We start from the raw sequence: 24,476 nt of genomic DNA, 5'->3' as shown, positions 1-24,476 counted from the left end.
GAAACAATGCTGGTCTAACAAACATTCCTCCTCAGAAGACAACCGTCTCATTCCGGGTATAAATCTACTGAACCTCCTTTGAAACACCTCTAATTCACTAAATCCTTACTTAAAAAAGGAAATCAAAACTAAACACAATATTAAAGATGTGGTCTTACTAGTGCCCTGCATAACAGAACCACAACATCCTTGCTTTTATGTTCAATTCCTCATGTATTAAAGGATAGCATCCATTCTTCTCTTAATTATTAGTATACTTGAAAACTAACTTTTGGTAATATGCATCAGAACACTTTGATTCTCTGCAGTCATTCTCCAATTAAGTAATACTCTGCTTTTTCATCCTTCCTGTCCAAGTGAATAACTTCGTGTTTTTCATATTATATACTCTTTGTCAGATTTTGCCTACTCACTCAACCTACCTATATCCATCTGCAATCTTCACAACGTACTTTCCTCTCTTTTTATAGCAGCTGCAAGTTTACCTACCATGCCCTTGATCCCTTCAGATATGATATAGATTGCAAAGGCTGAGGGCCCCTGCCCCCTGCATGACTCTACTCATCATATCCTGCCAATCAGAAAAAACTCATTTATTCTTATTCTGTTATCTGCCAGCCAGCCAATCTTCTGTCCATGCTAATATGTTACTCCTGCAATAACATTTCACGTGTCACTTTGATAAATGCCTTCTGGGAATCCAAGTATAGTACATCAACATGCTTTATATCCCAGGTGTACATTACAGTCCAAAGATGTGCAGGTCAGGTGAATTGGCAATTCTAAATTGCCCGTAGTGTTAGGTAAGGGATAAATGTAGGGGTATGGGTGGGTTGCGCTTCGGCGGGGCGGTGTGGACTTGTTGGGCCGAAGGGCCTGTTTCCACACTGTAAGTAATCTAATCTAATCTAATCTACTCCATCAAAGAAATTCACTAAATTGTTTAAACATGACTTCCCTGTCTGAAAACCACACTGATTCATCCTGATTATCTTGATATTGTCTAAGTGCCCAATTTTAACCTCTATAAAGGTCCATTCCAACAACTGTTTTCATGCAGTGGATTGTGCACGTACGGCATGAGCTGCCAGAGGAAGTGGTGGAGGTCGATAAACTTTCAACATTTAACAGAAATCTGGTTGGGTATATGAATAGGAAGGGTTTAGAGGGATATGGGCCAAATGCTGGCAATGAGACTAGGTTATTTTAGTATGTCTGGTCAGTGCAGATGAGTTAGACCAAAGGGTCTGTTACCATGCTGTATGACTCTATAACTATCTCATGACAGATGTCAAGCTCACTGGCTTATAGTTTCCTATTTTCTGCATCCCTTCTAAAACAAGAATTATATTTGCTACTTTCAAATCTAATGGGCCCCTACTAGATGCAGTTTGCAGAATGAACACTAATGCAATTACTTCCACACTAGCCATCTCTGACAAGCTCACCTGGAGACTTGTCAACCTGCAGATCCATTAGTTTGCTCAGTACCACTCACTCGTAATTGCAACTTCACCAAGATACTCTCTCCCTTCAACTTCAAATGCTGTCACATATAGAAAATATCCTTTTAAGAATGAAGTTCTAAACTTTAAAAGCTGCAGGATAATTGAACAATAAAAGCCAGCAAGAATTAACATGAGAATTCCATCCCCTTCTTAGATTCCCAATCTAACATTCAGGAATGAGATTTTGACATGAAGTTAAAGTGGGACAATCACATGATGATGCAATGTCTCAGTGGTGCCACAACTCAGTTGGGTTGCTTTAGCTGGAAGCAATACAATCAAGCTCTGATTAGTGCATCTCTCACTTTTTTTTTAAGGTTAGGTTTAGATTAGGTTAGTTACAGTGTGGAAACAGGCCCTTCGGCCAACAAGTCCACACCGACCCGCCGAAGCGCAACCCACCCATTACCCTACATTTACCCCTTTACCTAACACTACGGGCAATTTAGCATGGCCAATTCACCTGACGCACACATCTTTGGAGTGTGGGAGGAAACCGGAGCACCCGGAGGAAACCCACGCAGACACGGGGAGAATGTGCAAACTCCACACAGTCAGTCGCCTGAGTTGGGAATTGAACCCAGGTCTCTGGTGCTGTGAGGCAGCAGTGCTAACCACTATGCCACCGTGCCGCCCATTATTCTGTAGAGTGGGAAATGGAAGGACATAAATCAAAGCTCATTGGGATATAGATAAATTGGAATTCCATGCAGTGAAACTGAATTGCAAGAGGTTGTCAAATCTAATTTTATTCAATGGATGGCTTTGGGATGGAGGCTGTACCATTTGAAATGTAGACAATGGGAGTAAATGGGACCGGGTTTGTTCTGTTAGGAATCTAGTTAATGCAAGTAAGTGAGATAAGGTTTGTAAATCCAAAAAATGTGAGTTATTAAGGCATGACTTGCTCCTTTGGAGTTGTGTATCCATAGATTTAATGTGAGGGCTGAGCTCTGTTGGATTTATAAACAATGGGAATGAAATAGTTCACATTTGTTCCTTAGGGTTTATTTATTTCACACATTCATAGTATGTGGATCTCACTAGCTAGGCCAGCATTTATTGCCCATCCCTCATTGCCCAGAGGACAGTTAGAAGTCAACCACATTGGCATATGTCTGGAGTCATATGTAGACCAGACCAGGTAAGATGGCAAGAACATTAGTGAACCAGATCAACAATCAACAGTGGTTACATGGTCACCATTAGATAGGAGGTTTCTACATTCCAGATTTTAATTTAATTCAGGTTTCATCATAGACCTGTTCCAGTGACAATATGATTACACCACTGCCTTCCCCAGAATAATTAGATTGGGTGAAAAGAGTCTTTTTTCCATGGAAAGGGTTTTAGTACATTGTGATTCTAAACAATATGAAAGCATGGGAAAGGAGCTGTTGCACTGTGATTTTGTACACATTGGAAGAACCAAGTTGGGATTTGGGTTGGGATTAGCATCAGCCAATCTGTTCCTTGAACTTCAATTTCTTAAGCAAGCATAAATTACGATCAATTTCCTACAAAAGTGAAAGGCAATGCCCCATTTCACCTTTTTCATATTTATTCTATTTATTCATTTTTAATTTACTGCAAGTTTAGAACTATTTAGCAGTCAATGCGTATTCTGTTGCAATAGAGAAGGATGAACATATTCAGTCATTTAACCAGTTTGAGCCAAGTTTGTACATTCTGTATCTCAATATGAATTGACTTTACTCTAGTAAAATGCGTTTCAGATGACTAGGATTTTTTTCCTTTCTCCTTTTAATGCTCTCATTCTTCCTGGGCTATCCTGTGTTTTAATTTTCCATTCTGCTTTTGAGTGTCGACGAGCCATTAATTCATCAAGAGAGTCAAACTTGATTTCGTTCTCAACCACCAACAACGAATGTGCTTTTGAGTGTGAAGTATGCATGTGTTCAGAGATCATAAGCAAGTAACTTGGCAAAATATGTTTCCTGCTCTGGGCAAAGAAAGAACTTCAGTATGACTCTATTACCGAAGTTGAGAATCATAATATAAATAATGAATATAAATTAATATAAACTTAATATAAATTAGACCTTGTATCTAAGACCTTCTTGGCTTCATTATTCATTATCAAACCAGATGGTACGTTAATAAATTGTCCTCAAGATGAGGGTAACATTGGCAAGACCATATTTATTATTCATTACTCATGACCCTGTTACTTTAAAAAATCAACACAACTTGTAGAATTGGAATATCATGTAGGTAAGTGATGTAGGTTTCCTTCTGTAAAGAGTAGGTTCGACTATTAGGATTTTACAATAATATGGAACTTTTTAAAGTTTTTTTGGTGTCAGCCCAAAAATTATAAAATGCATTCAATTCAACAATTTGAACTCCAGACTAGGGCTGCTAGATATTTAGCGTCACTGCTAGACTGAATTGATGGTTAACAGATTATACTAGGCTGCTATGCACTTCAGAACAGTCTACAGCAGCACTTCAAAGCATTTCAAAGAAGTACTATCAACACTGCCTTCATAAGATCAAGTGGCAATAAAGGCAGTTCAACAGCAGCATCCTCTACTAGGGCAACTTGGACAGCATCAAGGTGCTATAAAAGCCAGCTCTGCTGAGTGGGACGTGTTGCTCACATGTGTGATACAATATTCCTGAAGTAATTTCTCAACTTGAACTTGATCACTACAGGAGACTCCCAGGAAAACAACGGAAAGACCTTTGGCATACCCTCAGAGCATCCCCAAAGAGATCAAATATCCCTGCAGACTCATGGGAGTTCCTGGCTTGTGACCAGCTGAAATGGAGAGGCGAAGTCCAGTCAGGAACTTGCAGTCAAGGCATTGTGGATAGCACGCACAACTACCAAACACTTATTTGCCCAATAAGTACTGCCTGCTTCACATATGGCAGAGACTGCAGGTTGTGCATTCGCTTATCAGCTATCTGAAAATCCAGTGAACTGGAGCAAATACAAATCATCCCAAGGGACTGCCTGAGAACAGTTAGGTACCATAATCCTGTATAACCAAGGCATTAATAGGTTACTTAATAAATTAAACATCAATGATTAACTATGAATCACGGTGGATGTTTCTCAGCACTCCCTTCCTAACATTATTGTGGGTCTACCTGCAGCAAATAGACTGCAGCAGTTCAGGAAGGTAGCTCACCACCACCTTCTCAAGGGCAATTAAGATGGGCAATAAATGCTACCCAGTGCTGCCCCCAAGTCCCATGAACAATTTATTTTTAAAATACTGGTCAATCTACAGTTTTCTGTTCTACTTTAGTGTTATTGGTTCAAAATCTGATGGTACATGAACCAACGTGTATCCACTTTGTACTGCACAGATACACTTTCTATATCCCTGGCACAGTGGTTTTCTAAAACGATTTAACCTGCAGCCAGCTGAGGTTAGAAATGGGACAGAGTAGTATATAATGGGACATTTTTAGACATTCCCTGGAGACCATGTGCAGAGGTCTTTGGCAGTATCCTTAAGTTATTTATGCCAAGAGATTTATGCCAAGGGCCTGAAAGAGTCTTGAAATGCAATTAAATGTTCAAAATGGAACAATTTATAAAGAATGGTCTTTGCCTTTCTTCAAGAACTGCTCCAGTGCACAACCAATCTTACAGCATTCTGTGTAATCCTTCCACACAAAAAATGGAGGAAGCAGATTGAATAGTAATTTGCAAAGGAGATTTGAATGTATCTTTGAAAAGGAGCCCCTTCTGGACTATGGGTAAGGTATAGGTAGTGGGAATTATTGGAAGATTCCATCAAGAACTGGCACAGTCCTAATCTGCTAAATGACCTAGTTCAGTTAGATTTTCATATAAATCCAACATAGTGCCTTCACTGATGCCCTTTAGGGAAGGAAACCAGCTAATGTTATCCAGTCCAACATTAAGTTACATAAGTCACACATAAAAATAATTGTTTCTGAACTGGTTGAGCAATTCCTGGCCTGTATGCATGATTCTCAAGAAGAAAAATAAAACTCCACAAGTCAGCAGGTTCTGCATTTTCACCACTCTGCCACTGAAGTAAGATCAGATGAGAACAATAACCTCTGAAAACATCCTTGAATATACTGGCTTGGACCTATTTCCACTACGTATAATTGCTTATCATCGAATTCAATTACTGTTCAGCACAGAAAACTTCCCCTGACTTTAATCGGATGTTTTGTTTTTCTGAAGTACTGTGGGATTCTGATGTAAGATCAGACCTGCTCGAATGGCTGGTAGACTTTGCTTCTCACTGTGGGATCAGAGGCATTTAGAAAATATACATGAAAAATGTTTACCTGATATATAATGTTATCATAGTAAACCAATGCATAATCATGGGGAAAAACACTAGATGAAATGGTGCATAATTTTCTTACATTTGCTTGGGAGCCCTCAGCAATGGTGGAGAGAGAGAAATTATCATTGTGCTGTTCCAGCTGAGGCCTGTATTTGCTGAAAAAAAAGGGAGAATGTTTCTTTTAATATATTACATTCATACAAATTACCATGAAGGACAGATTTCACCAGTGAATTATGTTGATTTTTCTGACTCCTCAATGTACAATTAACAGTTCACATAGTGTGGCCACTGCGAGAAATTTCTTCTGCCTTTCATTAAAGTCATTGTTCAAAAAATGAGTTTTTAATTTTGTCTGCATCAAAGAGAGATGAGCAGACTTTAATGCAGGTGACAGGGGTTACACCTACCAAATGGTAGATTGAATAATGGTAAAGTCATTGAACTAGTAGCCCAAAAACTCCTCTCAGGGTAATGTTCAGGGACCATGGGTTTGAATCTCACCATGACAAATATGAATTTTGAGTTTAATAAAACACAACCAGCTCATGTGACGGCAACTATTGTTGATTGTTGGAAAAATCCATCCAGTTCAAATATGCCTTCTCTGATCTACATATAATTCCGAAGTCACAGCAATGTGGTTGACTCTAACTGCCTGCTTAAACTCATACCATTTTAACAATAGGTTTTCAATTTTTTTTCCTTAAATAGGGAGGCAATGACATAGTGGAGTTATCACTTGACTGGTACTCCAGAGACTCAGGTTCAAATCCCACCATGGAAATTTTTTTAAAAACTCTGAAATTAAAAGTCTAATGATGATCATAAAAGCTGTATCCCCGCATGATCATTGGAGAATAAACGGGTCAGTGAAGTTATAAGGGAAGTGAAAATTGAGACAATATAAAATAAATATCAACTTGCTATCATCTATTTTGTATCAACATACAAAGTCAAGAGCTAGACCAGTTCTTTGAGAGATATAAACAAATGAGAAAATGGATCAAGTTATTTCAATACTTGAAATACATGGAGGCAGTGGGGTCCTCCTCAAATTTCTCTGGTACTGATTCAATATGTGGGGGAGGTGCCCTGATCACTAAAGGATTTTTTGAAAGCATTTTACTGTGTTACTGGGGAAGTGTTTTTATCCCTGAATCTGTGCATCTGCAAATGAATTGTTATCTCAGCTGATCACAATATTCTATTCATGGGAGCAAATAAGTTGGGCAAAACTTTATGAAGCATTGTCTCTGCATGACACTCAATATCACATTTAATATAAACACCTGGTAGTTAAAAGTTGGGAATTCAAAGTCCCCAGTTAAGTTCTAAGAGCAGCCTTACGTAACATTTTTTAAAACAAAAATGAAGGTGTTCTTCCAGGCTTCATCTAATATTTCTTCCTCAATCTAAACCAGTGTAGATCATTCTTATTTCGGTTTGTGGCATGTTGCTTGTACAATATGACACCCATATATGTCGCCTGTCACTGCACTCAAAATAATTTGTTATATGGAGAAGACTTTGAGATGCATACAGTAAAGTGCTCCCTCGGTGCATCTTTGAATACAGAATCAACATTGGTCGATTTCCCCTACTTCCACAGCATTAAGGAGTTGCATTAAGTTAATAAAAACAGTGAATGGGTTACATGGAAACAGATGGATTGATTAGAAACAGCCAGCAGATATTTCTAAGGGGGAGATCATGTCTAACTTGTTAGAATTCCTTTGAAGATGTACCAGAGAAGATAGATGAGTGTAATGCTGTTGATGTGGCTATATGGATCTTTAGAAGACATTTGATACAGTACCACACAACAGACTTGATAGAAAAATTATAGCTCCTGAAATAAAAGGGTCAGGAGCAATATGGATACAACATTGCCTGAGTAACAGGAAATGGAGAAGTGGTCATTGGAGGGGAACTTGCAGGTAGTGGTGTCCCCATTTACCTGCTACCCTTGTCCTTCTTGATGGAAGTAGTTGTATGTTTGGATGGAAGTAGTTGTATGTTTGGAAGGTGCTGTCTAAGGATCATTGGAGAAAGTCTGCAGTGCTTCCTGTAGATAGTAGCAGAAGGGTGTCCTGAGCATTGGCAGTGAAGGCAGTGGATGATTGTGGATGTGGTGCCCATCAAGCAGGCTGCTTTTTTCTGGATGGTGTTTAGCTTGTTGGGTGTTGTAGGAACTGCACCCATCCAGGCAAGTGGGGAGTATTCCATCACACTGCTGACTTGTGCCTTGTATTTGGTGGATAGGCTTTGGAGAATGACTAGGTAAGTTACTTGCCACAGTAATCCTGGTCTCTGACCTGCTCTTGTAGCCACTGTATTTATGTGGCAATTCCAGTTTCTTATTAATGGTAACCCCAATGATGTTGATTGTGGAGGAATTCAGTGATGGTAACACCATTGAAATGTCAGGTGGTGATGGTTAGATTCTCTCTTATTGGAGATGGTCATTGTCTGGCATTTGGATGGGATGAATGTTACTTGTCACTTTTCAGCACCAGCCTGGATATTGTCCAGATCTTGTTGCATTTGAACATAAGCTGCTCTGTATCTAAGGCATCACTGGACAACCAGGAGGCCAATATGTAAGATACTTTTCCCTGAAGCAACGGCAACAATTACTCAGCCAGTAAAACTACAAGTACAGTGAGGCAGAAGTCATATGTAGACAGAAACTGATTTCATGTGAAGAAGAGTGGATTTACTATGTTTGCATACCCAATTGCTTTCACAATCAAATTTCCTATTAACACCATCCCAATTCATTGAGTTAAACCATACAAGTTAACATGGTGAAATGTGAACATAGATCCTCTAAGTCATAGCCTTTGTACTTCTCATGTGAGGGATAGCAAGATCATCAGATATGTTAGGGACCTGAAATCCATTGAGATCATCAGACCATCAAGATCACTCAAGGCCGTCCTCCCACCCAGACCCAAAGTCTTCTCACAACCCTCCTAAGTCATTATAAAGGAAAACCTGTAGCCAATTCAAAAATTCTGTGAAACTTCTCTGACTCTATTCCAACAGAAAGCCAAAGTGTCACCTTACTTATTGATAAGACAAAGTGTGGAGAGCTACATGCAATCATAATCTTTCTATTTCAAAATGACAGTGCAGAATAGGGAAACCTATTCAGAATTCACTATACAGTACCATTAGGTGGCTGTAAACTAAAATTACTTTGCCAGTTCTGATTGAGTCATTTAGTTACTTCTTCTTTCCTTGCACACCCTTATCCTCTATTATTGTAGCATTCAACTATTTCTTAACTCAGTCCAAGATTTCTGTCCCCACTTTTCTCTCTGGGAGTCAACTGCAAGTGTTATTCACTGTCCATGTGGTGAAGGATTTCTCAGCAATATTTTGCCTTTAATAGTTTGAACCTATGTCCATTAGGCCTACAGACACTGATATGTATGTAATTGAAAGTTATGATGTGCATTTATCTTGTTCTCTCCGCTTACACGTATCACAAAGAAACATAGAAGACAGCAGCAGGAGTAGGTCATTCAACCCTTCAAGCATGCTCCGCCAGTCAATATGATCATGGTTGATCATCAAGTTTAATACATAACCCTGCCTTCCTCTCATATCCCTCGATCCCTTTAGCTACTGGATCTACTTTCTTCCTGATTTAACTCCACAGAGGCTGGTTTCCTGTAACTAAGACCCCCTTATTTACATGTGAAAAGTCCTTGACACTGATCCAGCTTCTGTGGAGTTAACTTTCAGAGTGAGCAGCATCTCTGACACTCCTGTTTATATCTATCAGCCAAAGCTCCCTAACTGGACCAGATTAACAGCCTCAATCAGGTAACTCATATTCAATGATATCCACGTGACTGACCTCGCTACAATCATTACATCCCTCCACGTCTGAGCCCAGGGACTTAAGCTGATTTTTATTGTAGCTCCTCCTGGGCATTTCAGCACCAGGTCAGGTTCATCTAGCTCTGCCTCTGATGCAGGCAGTGTGTAACACATGGTAGCTCGTCTCTTATGCCCAGAGCATCTCGGAAGAAATTTCTTTTCTTCTTCAGTCAGCAAACGCATCAAGTAAGCAACATCTGTTGTGTCAGAATTTGAGGTATCTTCAACACTTGATGGAGAGGGAGAACCCATGGGTTCTGGAACAATTGGAATGGCAGGCAAGGAGCCAGGAACATTTTGCTCCCACACCATTTGCAAGTTTACAGCTTTATATGGTCCATGTGCATGTTTAGGACCATTGCATCTACTCAAATGTCATATATCACTGGACCTGACCTTGCTTCAACCATGCCTCTTAGCCATGCAGGACCAATCCTGTAGTTCCTACACCAATTTCATTCCCTCAAGTAAACTGTCTCTCTTGCTTACCAGAGTCTTGTATCTGAAGTTCCTGGCATCATTTCACCCTCCCTGAACTAGGGAAAGTCAGATTTAATCAGTTGCAGAGTATTCTCTCCACTACCAAGTCTGCTGGACCTATGCCTGTAGTTGCATAAGGGGTGATCGTATAATCTAAGTAGGAACCAGGACAGTTCAGTAACTAGAGAAACTTTAGACTGTTTCTTTAAGCCTGTCTTCAAAGTTTGGACTGCTCCTTCTGCCAGACCATTGGATGATGGATGGTATGGAGCTGTCCTTATATGACAAATACCACTTTACTCTAGGAAATACTCGAATTCTCTGCTGGTAAACAGTGGGCCTGTTATCTGTGACCAACACTTGTGACAGTCCACATATTGCAAAAGATGTGCATAGTTTTTCTAACATCGTTCCCGTGTTTGACGAATGAACTCTATGTATGTGTAGCTATTTTGAGTGGGCATCTACAATGACTAAAAGCATTGAGACCATGAAAGGCCCTGCATAGTCAACATGTATCCAGCCAATCCCATGAATTGTGGGAGCTGCTGGTAGCAATTGTTGTCCTTGTTGGCACTCTGGGCACTGCCTCACCAATGCAGCTCTGTTTGTATCCAATCTTGGCCACCAGTCTAACATGTTGCCAACATCTTCATTTTGAAAACTCCTGGATGACCCTAATGGAGTTCAGCCAGTATCTGGCGGTGACCTTTGCTCGGGACAATCTTGCTTCTCATAATCATATGCTGTCCTGTTCTGTGTTCTGGTCTCTCTGCAGCCAAAAAGGTTTCATTTCATGTGACAGCTCTATGGTTTCCCCATCACCACCAACTGTCTCAGTTTTGCCATGACAGGATCTTGCTGCATCCAAAGTCTGATATTGTCAATTGTGATAGGAAGTGTGTCCTGAAACTTTAAAACCATTACAGACTCCCCCAGTGGGGGTACCACCAATGGCATATCTGATAGCGCAAGGCAGCTGACTGCTTTTGCATTTGCATACTTGGATTCCTGATAGTGTTCCAACTTGTAATTATACACACATAATATTAAAGCCCACTGCTGAATTCAGCCTGAAGGTATGGGTGGCATTGCCCTGTCTCTTTACATCAACCTAGCAGGGATTTGTGTTCTGTTAATATAATAAACTTACATCATTTAAGGTATTGCTGGCACTTCCTGATTTCTAATATGACTGCCCAACCTTTATTCTCTATCTGGGCGTATTTACACTCTGCATTAGCAAAAGTCCTAAATTCATACACTATTGGGCATTCCTCTCCACTGGGCTATCAACGAGCTAATATTTATTCCGATGCCATATATGGCATTGTATGTCAACACCAATTTTTGCACTGGATCATAGTGTGTCAACACCTTACAGGATAATAACTGTTTCTTCACCTCCGTGAAGGTTATGGCTTGGCTATGTGACCATTTCCAAGACTGACCCGTTTTTTAAGAGTTAGATTGGATTAGATTCCCTACAGTGTGGAAACAGGCCCTTTGGCCCAACAAGTCCACACCAACCCTTCGAAGAGGAACCACCCAGTCCCACTTCCCTCTGACTAATGCACCTAACACTAGGGGGAGTTTAGCATGGCCAATTCACCTAACCTGCATATCTTTGGACTGTGGGAGGAAACTGGAGCACCCGGAGGAAACCCACACAGACAAGGGGAGAATGTGCAAACTCCACACAGACAGTCACCCGAGGCTGGAATTGAAGCTGGGACCCTGGTGCTGTGAGGCAGCAGTGCTAACTACTGAGCCACCGTGCAACCCCTTGATACAAAGATGGCAGGATTCACCAATCCAAGGAAAGACGTAAGCTCAAGTACAGACCTGGGAGCCAGAGCACCTTTGATCGCTCTCACTCTACCTTCCAACAGGTGTAACCCGGTCTCGTTGACTCAGTAGCTTAAGTAGGATGCTTGGGTTGCCTGGAACACATTTTTCCCTTCAGATGTGTATCCCCGCCTGGGAGAAATGTCTAACAAATGTCTCCAAGTTCTCTATTGGTTTTCCCTGTTACTAGCACATCCTCTAGATAATGGCGATCAGGGTAGAGCTTGTAAACTGTTCTCCGTCATCCACTGAAACATTTCACAGGCTGACAATGCCCCAGATGACTGTCTTGTTTCTTGGTGCAGATCCTTATGAGTATTAATTGTAGCAAATTTCTGGGTATCATGATCTGACCGTAATTGCAATTATGCATGGCTCATGTCCAGCTTCGTGAAGGACAGTCCTCCCACCAGCTTTGCATTTAAATCCTCTGTGTGAGGGATTGAGTATTTATCCAGCTGCAAAAAGTGATTTACCATTTGTTAAACCAACCCATCAACCTCCACAATTTGGCCAACCATTACTGCCCATTCTGTAAACTGGACTGACTTGATGATTCCTTTGCTTAAAGAAGGCAAATAGCAATGGGTGGGCCTTGCAGAATGGTGGAATTTCTTCCTGGTCAACACGCATGGTGGCCTTGGCTCCTTTGATAGCCCATAGACCTTCCTGAAAAACTTCTGGATATTTAGTTAGAACCCTTTTCAGGCATGCATTTTCTAATCAAAAAAAGTTTTAATATCTGGTGCCTCAGGGAAAGTTAGGCTTCTAATAACCACAAGAGCTGCAGGTCCACACGGTAGAATTATCCATTGCTTTCCATCTGCCCCAATGTCATTTGTCTAGAAAACATAACTCATTTGGTTCACATACCGGGCCCAGTTTGAGATGGCAGGGTTAAGCAAGTCAAGCTTTCCAAATGATGGCATGATGCCAGAAATGTTTAACCCAACTCAAAGATGACTGTTGTGAATGAGTTTCTTCAGGAGCTTGCTTTCTCTTGTTGCCACTGAAATAACTCCAGAGAGGCCAGTATCCATCACCAAGTCACCCTCTATTTAAACATGGAAGGTCCTTGATACTAATCCAGTTCTCTCACAGAAACTCACAGAGTGAGCCAACTCTCTGATACTCTTGTTTATATTTGTCAGCCAGGACTCCCTGATTGGACCAAATCAGCAGCCCCAATCAGGGAACTCATATTCTATGAGGTCCATCTGGCTGACATTATTACAATCACTACACTTGCATTTAATATTTTTCTGCCTCTTTCAATCTCTTCTGTCATTCTTCCTAATTTTCAACCATGCAGAAAATTAAGATGGGGTGCTACTCTTCATCAAACTGGCCTTCCTTTCGCCTGACTTTACTGTTCATATATGAAATGCAGGTCAGTTCATAAAATTTACAAGGGGCTGGTTATTCCTTCCTTAATTCAGAAGACAATACCCAGCTGAGATCAAAATAAAGATGCATTAAGGAAGGCCGTATAGCCTGTTCAGAAGGAATTACAGTGGTCAGCCAGCCTCTGACTGTACATGATGCATTCTTTGATTCCTTTAATCCCAAATATGTCAAGGTGCAACCTAGAGATTCTGGTTAGGTTTCAATTACCAATCATGCAGCAGCCCTGAGAACAACTTTCTAAATCTTTCGACCCATAAAATACCAGCAGGACAAACTAGCTAATAATGGATAAACACAAATAGAATCTAGACATCCGAGTTTCAAAGGTGATATTACCTGCAGTCATGACCGAATTGCCAAGGTTCAAAGTTGAAGAAGAATTAGGGTTGGACTTCCAAACTCAGAGTTGGATTGCCAAGATTTGGAACAGATTACCATGCCTCAGGATTCAATCCACTCAAATAATGAAAGACTTTTTCCCATACACGGCAGTATCCTGGAAATATCCAGCTTAAGGTGTTAGATGACAAGTGCAACTAATACAAATGCCAGACATTAACCATCTCCATCAAGATGGAGTCCAACTATCTCCCCAATACATCAATGGCATTATTATTTTTGAATCAACCACTATCAACAGTCTGGGATCACCAGTGAGCAGAAACCTTACCGGACCATTATATTGTTGGTAGAGGAGCAGATCAGAGGTTGCTTATTCTGAAATGAATGGCTCAACATCATGAACAGAAGACACAAGAATAAAGAAATACAAATGGAATATTCTCCAGATGTCTGGATGACTGCAGGTTTGCAACTATACTCAGATAGCTTAACATTATCCAGTCTGATGGTTCAGAACTCACGCACCAAGTTAAAGGTTCACTCCTTCCATCACATCCTATTTTGCTTACCATCAATAAGATGAAGTGCAGCAATTTGCCAACACATTTTCAACAGCACTTCTTAAAACTGCTAATTATACTACCTAGAAGCATTAAAGCAGCAACTGTGTAGAAACAGTTCCACCTGCAGGTTCACCAAATCACACACTATCCTGACCTGGGACAATATCATTGTTCCTTCACCATCACTGGGTCAAAATCTTAGAACGTTCACCCTAACAGCACTGTGGCAGTCCCTACATGGCAAAGACTGCAGCATTTCAAGAAGTAATTGCTCACCACCTTCTCAAGGGCAATTAGGGATGAGCATTAAATGTTATCCCAGCCAGAAACACCCACACGCTGTAAAACAAAACAAAATTAAAAGAATATTCAGGGCTGAATTGCTGAGGACCTGGATTTCAAAGATTTAGAGTCCCATAAGTTAAATGGGTCCTCATATTGTCTTTACCCCACAATTTGAACACCTTTGTTTGAACAATTCCCAAGATTTTGGTTTCATCACTATAATCAAAGACCACCCCAAGCACTGACCAAGCTTTGGCTGGCTTTATGATGCCATGTAGTTAGGTAAGTACCATTCCTCAATGCGGCTACTCCACCAGCCAAAAGCCCCTCTGGCTGTCAACTATACTAAGTTTGCACCTTTGTTTTGTAAATTGAGTATAAATGCAGCTTTTGTAGAATTACTAAAAACAGATTAATTGAGAATTGAATCTGAGCCTACCTTAATTTATTGTGGTTCTGTTCGCCGCGCTGGGAATTTGTGTTGCAGATGTTTCGTCCCCTGTCTAGGTGACATCTTCAGTGCTTGGGAGCCTCCTGTGAAGGGCTTCTGTGCTGTTTCCTCCGGCATTTATAGTGGTTTGAATCTGCCACTTCCGGTTGTCAGTTCCAGCTGTCCTCTGCAGTGGTCGGCAACTAGCCACGAAACGACACGACCAGCTATCCTTAGTAGCCACACACGCAGATGACAAGCAACATGAATTCGACTGGGACAACACTACTATTATAGGACAAGCCAAACAGAGAACAGCCAGGGAATTCCTAGAGGCATGGCACTCATCCACGGATTCAATCAATAAGCACATCAACCTGGAACCATAATACCAATCACTGCAACGGACAGCTGGAACTGACAACCAGAGGCGGCAGATTCAAACCACTACAAATGCCAGAGGAAAGATCACAGAAGCGCTTCACAGGAGGCTCCCAAGCACTGAGGATGTCACTTAGACAGGAGATGAAATGTCTGCAACACAAATTCCCAGCGCGGCGAACAGAACCACAACAACGAACACCTGAGCTACAAATCTTCTCACAAACTTTGAACCTTAATTTATCTATTGAGTGCTCATTGATGCTATCAAGGATGGGACTTAGGGGTACAGTAAAATCTTTAAAAATGGTGGATAGTTATCTTTAGAATCAACTACATCATGTGAGACTGGATTCATGCATAGGGTTAAAAATTCCCTTCCTTTTTAATGACCCTCATTTGGGGTTTGAACATAATTTTCAGGTTTAAAGTTCATTTTGTCTGAACCCTCCCCAAGAATGACCAGCTTTACAGAGTTTAGTTTCATAATGTATTCTGGAGGGATCTGAAGTATCAAACCCTGGATTACTGGCTGAGTATCCTTATACCATTTGATACTAATTACTGTAATAGATAGAAATATGTCTGTTTTATTCAGCTGGAAATCAACTTTCAGTAGATTGTAAATTAGGACTGAATCTTCATGCAGATCCAGAAGCTCTCCATCTAAGCAAAAATGCCATGAGAGCCCAAAATCTGGAAGTGCCATCTCCTACCCAGGGGAAACAGGCAGTTCGATTTTTGGCATCAGCTATCCATATAAGTCAACAGCTGCATCTACTCATATGTAATTTTGGTGAGGTAGAGTATCTGAACTCAAAGTGTGTAAATAAATCTGTTAGAATCAGGTATGAAACTTGTGGATTCATTTAGATAGCTCGGGTACCCTTTTGGAGAGGTAAAGTACACCTTTTGGATGTGGTCCTAGATACTTTGGGAGAGGAAAGCTACCACTTGAAATAGATTAAGTGTGCCTTGGGATCATTGAAGGTAGGCATGAATGTATGTGAAAACTACATAAGCCTATTGGAATTGTCGAGGCTGTCAAAGAACTGTCAAGCTGTCAGAAAATTGTCAAAAGGCCAGAGTATTACGAAGACACAAATAATTTTTGAGATGCCATAGGTGTTATCAACTTTCAACTGTTAAAATTCATTGTAACTATCAATTGTCGTAAGTCCTGACATCAAATTATGGCTGCCTTTCAGAAAATCACAAATGTAAGAGGAATGACTTTCAGTGAATTGTATGTCATGGAAATTAATGTTAAATCTGGAGTTATATTACTTCAGTCATTTCTTGCTCTGAAAAAATAATACACAGTTTGAAAAGATGTCCTGTATGTGCACAGTATTGTTTATTCCTAGCTTATATAACTTGCAATATAAAATACGTCATGAAATGTGAAATAAACACTGAACAGTTTTGTACACCAGGACCTTCTCAACTGAAAACAAATCTAAGCCCTTATTAAATTGAAATGGTACATATTCTTAACTGCCTACATTCTGTTATGAAGATGTAGCATTGTTTCTTATTGAGAACACTTGGTGCTGTCACTGCTAACTTTTAACTCTCGCAAAGGTACAGTTCACCCACATCTTCATAACACTTCATAAATAAGACAACGAATAAAACAAATTTTAAAATATTGAAGAAATACAATAGAATTTAAGGATTGTAAACAAATATTACAATTACAATTAACTGAGAGCTATCATTAAAGGATTTGCACTGCATGGTGGATTTTATAATATAAAGTTGTCACCGTGAGGGTCTCTGCTAAGTCAACAGATTGACTGATAGCTCCAAATTGTTATAGACTAGAAATGTTTGTTGTCATAAGAGGTTAAGTATGAGTAATTTTTTTTTAAAAACAAGATAAGGATGGAAGTGTGTTTCATAAGTAATTAATTGAAGGAATCACAATGCACTGAGATTTTGTTTAAATGAATGAGTGTCTTTTTTAAAAAAGGGGACATCATAAATGGACACAGTTTTATTAGAGACAATTTTATTTTATGTCAGCATGACCTCTAGTTGATATTAGGGACCTGGCATGAAGTGGCTTAGGAAAAAGGGTGGTCAGTGAGAACCATGATTTAGCATATGTTGGCACTATTTTGGCATGGGGTGTAAAGGATAATGGGGAAGAGAGGAGGGCTGGGTTGGGCTATGGGGTATGAAGGGCCTTTGAGGGAAAAGTAGGGCTATACAGTTGTATATAGAGTATGAGGGGCTATGGAGCATTTATCAGGTTATATGGGAGCACTGAGGATATGAGGTGTTGAGGCAATGGGTAGAGGGACTGAGAGTGGTATGGAAGGTACGATAAACCAAACAGATGGGTAAAGCAGTGCACAGTGGTGCATTGGGAATGAGCGGCCTTAGATAGAGAAATAGAGGGTGGAAAGAGACAGATGAGGGGTGCATGAATAAAGAGCGGGAGATTGACATAGAGAGTATGAGCAGGCATTGGTGTGGATAAGGGGACCTACATTGATCTAGAGTGTTTTTGGGGTTAGGCATGGTTAGGGGATGTAGAGTGTGTGAAGGGGTGGGGATGCTGAGGGCTGTTTCTCAATTGAATCAACCTTCTAAGAACTTTAACACAGTATCTTCCACACAACCCACCTGTGCACTCAGCTGTCTCCACACGCGAGCTTGGAAAGCCCACCAGCCTGGAAGGAAAATCTGACATCTCTGGGCACGTCTTCCTGTGCACGCCTGCAGAGCTGGGAAATATCCCAACTTCTGCACTGGAGCAAAAATGTGGGCCTTAATATCAATACTACCATGTCCTGCCTCAGTCTGTGCTGAGTCAGATGATTAACGTAGAACAAGGGATTGGATTTCTCCTTCCTCAGAGTCAGCTTGAATCTGGGGTCAACTCCAGAAGATCTCCAGCAATCTGCCACTGTGGTAGGAAAATTCAAAACTAAAGGGCACAGTCTTAAGGTGAAGGGGAAAGATTTAAAAGGGACCTCGAGGGGAACTTTTTCACATAGAGGTTAGTATGTATATGGAATGAGCTGTCAGAGGTAAGGCAAAGCCAGGGAACTATAGATCAGTGAGCCTGACAGCAGTGGTGGGCAAGTTGTCGAAGGGAATCCTGAGGGACAGGATTTCCATGTACTTAAAAAGGCAAGGACGGATTAGGGAGAGTCAACGTGGCTTTGTGCATGGGGAATCATGTCTCACAAACTTGATTGAGTTTTTCGAAATAGAGGATTGATGAGGGCAGAGCAGTGGACATGATTTATATGGACGTTCAACAAGATTCCTCAAGGTAGACTGGTTAGCAAGCTTAGATCACAAGGAAAACGAGGAGAACTAGCCATTTAGATACAGAACTGGCTCAAAGGTAGGAGACAGAAGGTGGTGATAGACTGGAGGCCTGTGGCATGTGGTGTGCCACAAGGATCGGTGATGGGTCTACTGCTTTTAGTCATTTATATAAATGATTTGGATACGAACATAGGAGATATGGTTAGTAAGTTTGCAGATTACACCAAAATTAGAGTGTAGTGGACAGTGAAGAATGTAATCTCAGAGTGTAACAGAATCTTGATCAGATGGGTCAATGGGCTCGAGGAGTGGCAGATGGAGTTTAATTTAGATAAATGTAAGGTTTTGCATTTTGGAAAAGCAAATCAGGACAGGACTTATACATAATGGTAAGGTCCTGGGGAATATTGCTGAACAAAGAGACCTAGGAGTGCAGGTTTATAGTTCCTTGAAAGTGGAGTCACAGGTAGAGACAATAGTGAAGAATGTGTTTGGTATGCTTGCCTTTATTGGTCAGTGCATTGAGTGTAGGAGTTAGGAGGTCATGTTGCAGCTATGCAGGATATTATTTAGGCCACTTTTGAAATACTGCATACAATTCTGGGCTCCCTGCTGTAGGAAGGACATTGCGAAACTTGATAAGGTTCAAAAACGATTTGCAAGGATGTTGCCAGGGTTGGAAGGTTTGAGCTATAAGGAGAGGCTGAATAGACTGGAGTTATTTTCCCTGGAGCATCTGAGGCTGAGGGGTGACCTTATACAGGTTTTATAAAATCAGGAGGGGCATGGATAGGATAAATAGCCAAGATCTTTTCACAGGGTTAGGAGAATCCAAAACTATAGGACATAGGTTTAGGGTGAGAAGGGAAAGCTTTAAAAAGGACCTAAGGAGCAATGTTTTCATGCAGAGGGTGGTCTGTGTATGGAATGAGCTGCCAGAGGAAGTGGTGGAGGCTGGTACAATTACAACACTTAAAAGGCATCAGGATGGGCATATGAATAGGAAGGGTTTAGAGGGATATGGGTCAAGTGCTGGCAAATGGGACTCGACTAATTTAGGATATCTATTGGACATGGATGAGTTGGACCAAAAGGTCTGTTTCCATGCCACATTTTAGGAAATGGTGGATGCAAGTACAGTTACATTTAAAAGAAATTTGGACAGGTACATGAATAGGAAAGGTTTCAAGAAATATGGGCCAAACACAGACATATAGGATTAGTTTGGTTTGGAAAACCTGGTCAGCATGGACAATTGGATCAAAGGGTCTGTTTCCATGCTGAATGACTCTATGACCACCAACAGCTGTAGTTAGCTTCAGTACCACTGGGTTCATACGCTTTGCAAAGTAACCGTTTAAGCTTGTGTCCTTGGTCACTCTTCTGTGGCATTTGCTGGAAGATGGGAACTAGTTAAGGGGTTAGCATCAGACTTGACTGTCATGCCCTGTGACAAATAGCCCAATAGGATTTAGGTACGTGTGAGATCCATGGTGGCTGGATGGTGAGAAATGCAAATGGTAGCCCCAGGAACAATGAAACTATATTCTGGAAGGAGGCATCTTCAGAGCAGTCCACCCCAGCAGTCTAATAATTTTACATTGTGAGTATCTAATCAAAATCGAACAAGGAATTCCAAGGTTCAGGTACCTAGTTAGTGCTGCAATGTCTGCTTGCCTCTTTGACACAGGAACAGCAGTTGACCATTTAGCCCGTCAAGCTTTTGCTATTTCTCGATCCTATCTCATATCTTGTCTTGAAAAGAGTGTGTAAATGAAGGTTACAGTATTTAAGGACAGGATGGGAATGGTTTCTCATACTCTCAGAAGAAAATGCAATAAAACTAGAATAGAAAACATAATGTGTACAAAAATCTTTCATTGAATCCTTGGCTAATTTTGAACAGCTATTCACCATTCATCTCCATGGAAACCACAGACCAAGGCTGGTTCACGCCTACTTAATCCTTTCTCAAGCAATTCCCAGCATTATATTTTTGCATCCAACTGACATAACCTTGATTGGCAAGAGATTGTGAAACATTTGCTTTGAAAGTTGTTTCTCTTCATCATGCAGGGAAAACAAGAAAGGTCAATAATGACAGGATTCCTTAATTAGATTTCACATAAACCGCTCTTTCATAATTGATCACACAGAGAGCCCTGTCTGTCTCTGTGCTAATGAGCATCCTGCACAGACTTGATAAACATCCCACTGAGAGACCTATTTCCAATCAGTAAGATAGCTTGGGTCCTGTTGTGCTAAGTTCACTTTTTCATGTCATTGTTGCATAGAGGAAATTCAATGACAGGTATCTCTGAAAGATGAAGCTCTCCATGATACTGAATGCCTAAAGGATGCTCCTGTATTTTTATTTTAATTGTTCTTGGAATACTAAACCAGTTTGGGTATTCAGATATAACAAATGCAACAGAACCTTTGCTGTTGCGGAAATCACCAGAATCAATCTGAGGACGTGCAAATCTACCTCAATGGAAGTGACTTAACCTAGAGCAATGAAGGAATAGACCAGGTGCATACTGATTGAAGGAGAGAAGCAATATGAATTCAGGGAGAGAGAGGTATGGTATAAGCAGAGGGTGAGGGAGTAATATGAACACAGATAGAGTGCCAATGTAGTGAGAGGAAGTAAGTTAATATTCGTAGGGAGTCGAATGGAATGAGTTACTGTTAACAATATCTCTGAGTGCGTGCTCATATTGAAGGATATCTCTGAGGTTCTGCACCAAAAGAAAGTGTTATGATTCATAGCATGTCTCTGGGAGTATTTTCCTATTAATTGGGTGTCAATGGGTATGTGTTATTGTTGACGGGGTGTTTCTGGGAGAGTGTTTTTATCAATAGCATTTCTCTGAGAGTGTGTTACTATTGACAGGGTGTCTCTGAGAGGAGACAGTGAGGACAGCAGATGCTGGAGCTCAGCGTCAAGAGTGTAGTGCTGGAAAAGCACAGCAGATCAGGTAGCATCTGAGGAACAGGAGGATCGATGTTTCGGGCATAAGCCCTTCACCAGGAGGATTCCTGATGAAGGGCTTAAGCCCAAAACGTTTGTTCTCCTGCTCCTCGGATGCTGCCTGACCTGCTGTGCTTTTCCAGCACTGCACTCTCGACAGGGTGTCTCTGAGAGTGTGTTATTGATGAGGTGTCTCTGGGAGTGTGTTGTTGTTGTCGGTATATCTCTGAGAATGTGTTACTATTGCCAGAGTGTCTCTGGAAGTTTGCAGTTGTTGATGGTGTATCTCTGGGAGTAAGTTATCATTAACAATTTAACTCTGGGATTGCATAATTATTGACAGGTGTTTCTGGGAGTGTGTAAAAGTAAAGTTAACAAAGTGATCACTGGTGTCATAGAAAGCAAGTCTGGTTGACTCTTAACTGCCTTCGAGCAAGCCAGTCAGATCAAGGGTCAATCGTAGATAGGCAATAAAAGCTGACCCAGCTGGAGATATCAACAGGAAGCAACAGGCCAATTAATATAACATTTGTTATATGGAAGATATTAGAAGTTACACAAAGGCATTATAGCAGAGAACTTAGAAAAGTTCAATGTAATCAGGCAGAGTAAACATGATGTTGTGAAAGGGAAATCAGGTTTAACCAATTTAATGGAGTTCTTTGAGGAAGTAACATGTTTGGAACGATGGGAACCACTGGATTTACTATACTTAGACTTCCAGAAAGCATTTGATAAGCTGCCACATCAAAGGTTATTCATGGAAAGTAAAACCTTATGGTGGGGGGGGGGGGGGGGGGGAGGTGGTGGGAGGGGGTAACATATTGGCATGGATAGAATACTGGCTAGTTAACAAGAAATTGACTAGGTATAAAAGGGTCTTTTTCTGGTTGGCAAGATGCAATGAATTGTGTGCCACAGGGGTCAGTGCAGGGCTTCAACTTAGTTACAATTTTTATGAGTTATTTACATGAACAGACCAAAGGTATGGTTGCTAAATTTGTTGATGTTACAACGATAGATAGGAATTTAAGTTGTGAAGAGAACATAAGAGAGCTATAAGGAGAGTCACCCTCTTTCAGTTAGTTGAGAGTCTTTGGAATTCCCTTCCTCAAAAGGCAGTAGATGCAGAATTTTTTGATATTTTTAAGGCAGTTGAGTGGCCTACACTTGTTCCTTGTTCATAAGTTTGTAGGCAACAAAGCAATATAGTCAGGTGAAGTGAGTGGAAGTTCTGGCAAATAGAGCATAATATAAGGAATTGTGAGATTGTCTATTTTGGCAGGATGAATAAAAAATGTAATATCTAATAGTGAGAGAAGTAGAGGTCTGAGAAGAAGACGGATCTTGATGTTCTCACACATAAGTTGTGAGAGATTAGTATGCAGGTGGAGTCATTGAGTCATCGATGTCTACAGCTTGGAAAGAGGCATTTCATGCCATTGTGTTCACACCCGTCATTAAGCACCCATCTACCTTAGTCCTATTTTCCAGCATTTAGCTCCTATGGCATTCAAGTGATCACCTAAATAGTTCTTCAATGTCATGACGGTTCCTGCCTCTACAAGCCCTTCAGGCAGTGAGTTCCAAATACTCAGCATCCTCTAGGTGAAATATTTCTTCCTAAAATCCCCTCTGAAATTCTTGCCCTTCACCTTAAATTTATGGCCCCTGGGTATTGATGCTTCCACTGAGGGGAAACGTTTCTTCCTATCTACCCAGACTATACCTTGCATAATTTTCTACACCTTAATCAAGTCCGTCCTCAGCCTTGTCTGCTGTAAGCAAAAAAAAGCTCTCAACCTATCTAATATCTATTCATAGTTAAAATACTCCAGCCCAGCCAAAATTCTGGTGAATTTCCTCTGCAACCTCACTCCTACATCACATCCTTTCAATAGTGTAGCAACCAAAACTGCACACAGTTGAGGCCTGACCAATATCTTACATTGCTCCATCACAACCACCCCGCTTTTGCATTCAATGCCTTGACTTATAAAAGCCATAGGTAAAAACAATGACCGCAGATGCTGGAAACCAGAGTCTAGATTAGAATGGTGCTGGAAATGCACAGCAGTTCAGGCAGCATCCGAGGAGCAGGAAAATCGACATTTCGGGCAAAAGCCCTTCATCAGGAATACAGGCAGAGAGCCTGAAGGGTGGAGAGATAAAAGCAATATACCATTTTAACTATCTTATCTACTGTCCTGCTTCCTTCAAGGATCTGTGACCATGCACTCCAAAAGTCTCTCTGATCTTATGCACTTTCTCAGTTTCTATCATTAATCAAGTACTCTCTTGCCTTGTTAGCTCTCAGAAGGCATCACCTCACACTTTACAGGTTTGAATTATATTTTCCATTGAACTGTCCATCTAACCAACCAGCCTATATCTTCCAATAGTCTAAGGCTTTCTTCCTCGCTATTCACACTACCAATTTTCATATCATCGATGAACTTACAGATCAAACCATCTCCACATTCATGTCTATAACAAACATCAAGGGACCCACCATGAAACCCTACAGTACCTCACCAGACATATGCTTCCAATCCCAAAAGCAACCTTCAGATATCACTTTTTGGATCCTGCCATTCAGCCAGTGTTGGTTCCAATTTACCAAATTGCCCTGATTCCCATGAACTCTTACCTTCTTGACCAGTCCCCAGTTGAGAACTTGTCACACTTTTACTGAAGTCTATGTGGAACACATCCACCTCAATACTTCTATCTATTACCTAATCACTTGCTTGAAAAACTTAATCAGTC

General features: G+C 40.8%; 1 protein-coding gene across 2 annotated transcripts in view; it reads right to left on the bottom strand.

Annotated features, from left to right (window-relative positions):
* Positions 1-24,476, bottom strand: part of LOC140477020 (uncharacterized) — a 110,165-nt gene that overhangs the window by 4,621 nt on the left and 81,068 nt on the right. Inside the window, exon 4 of one of the 2 annotated variants that reach the window (XM_072570124.1) lies at positions 5,895-5,970. The exons of the other annotated variant lie outside the window; for it this stretch is intronic. Coding sequence (XP_072426225.1) covers positions 5,895-5,970 — 76 coding nt within the window. The remainder of the gene's footprint in view (positions 1-5,894; positions 5,971-24,476) is intronic. 2 annotated transcript variants of the gene reach the window in all.

The sequence above is a fragment of the Chiloscyllium punctatum genome, chromosome 5, assembly GCF_047496795.1.
Source record: "Chiloscyllium punctatum isolate Juve2018m chromosome 5, sChiPun1.3, whole genome shotgun sequence".
Lineage (NCBI taxonomy): Eukaryota > Metazoa > Chordata > Chondrichthyes > Orectolobiformes > Hemiscylliidae > Chiloscyllium > Chiloscyllium punctatum.
This window is presented reverse-complemented; position numbering and strand designations above follow the sequence as displayed.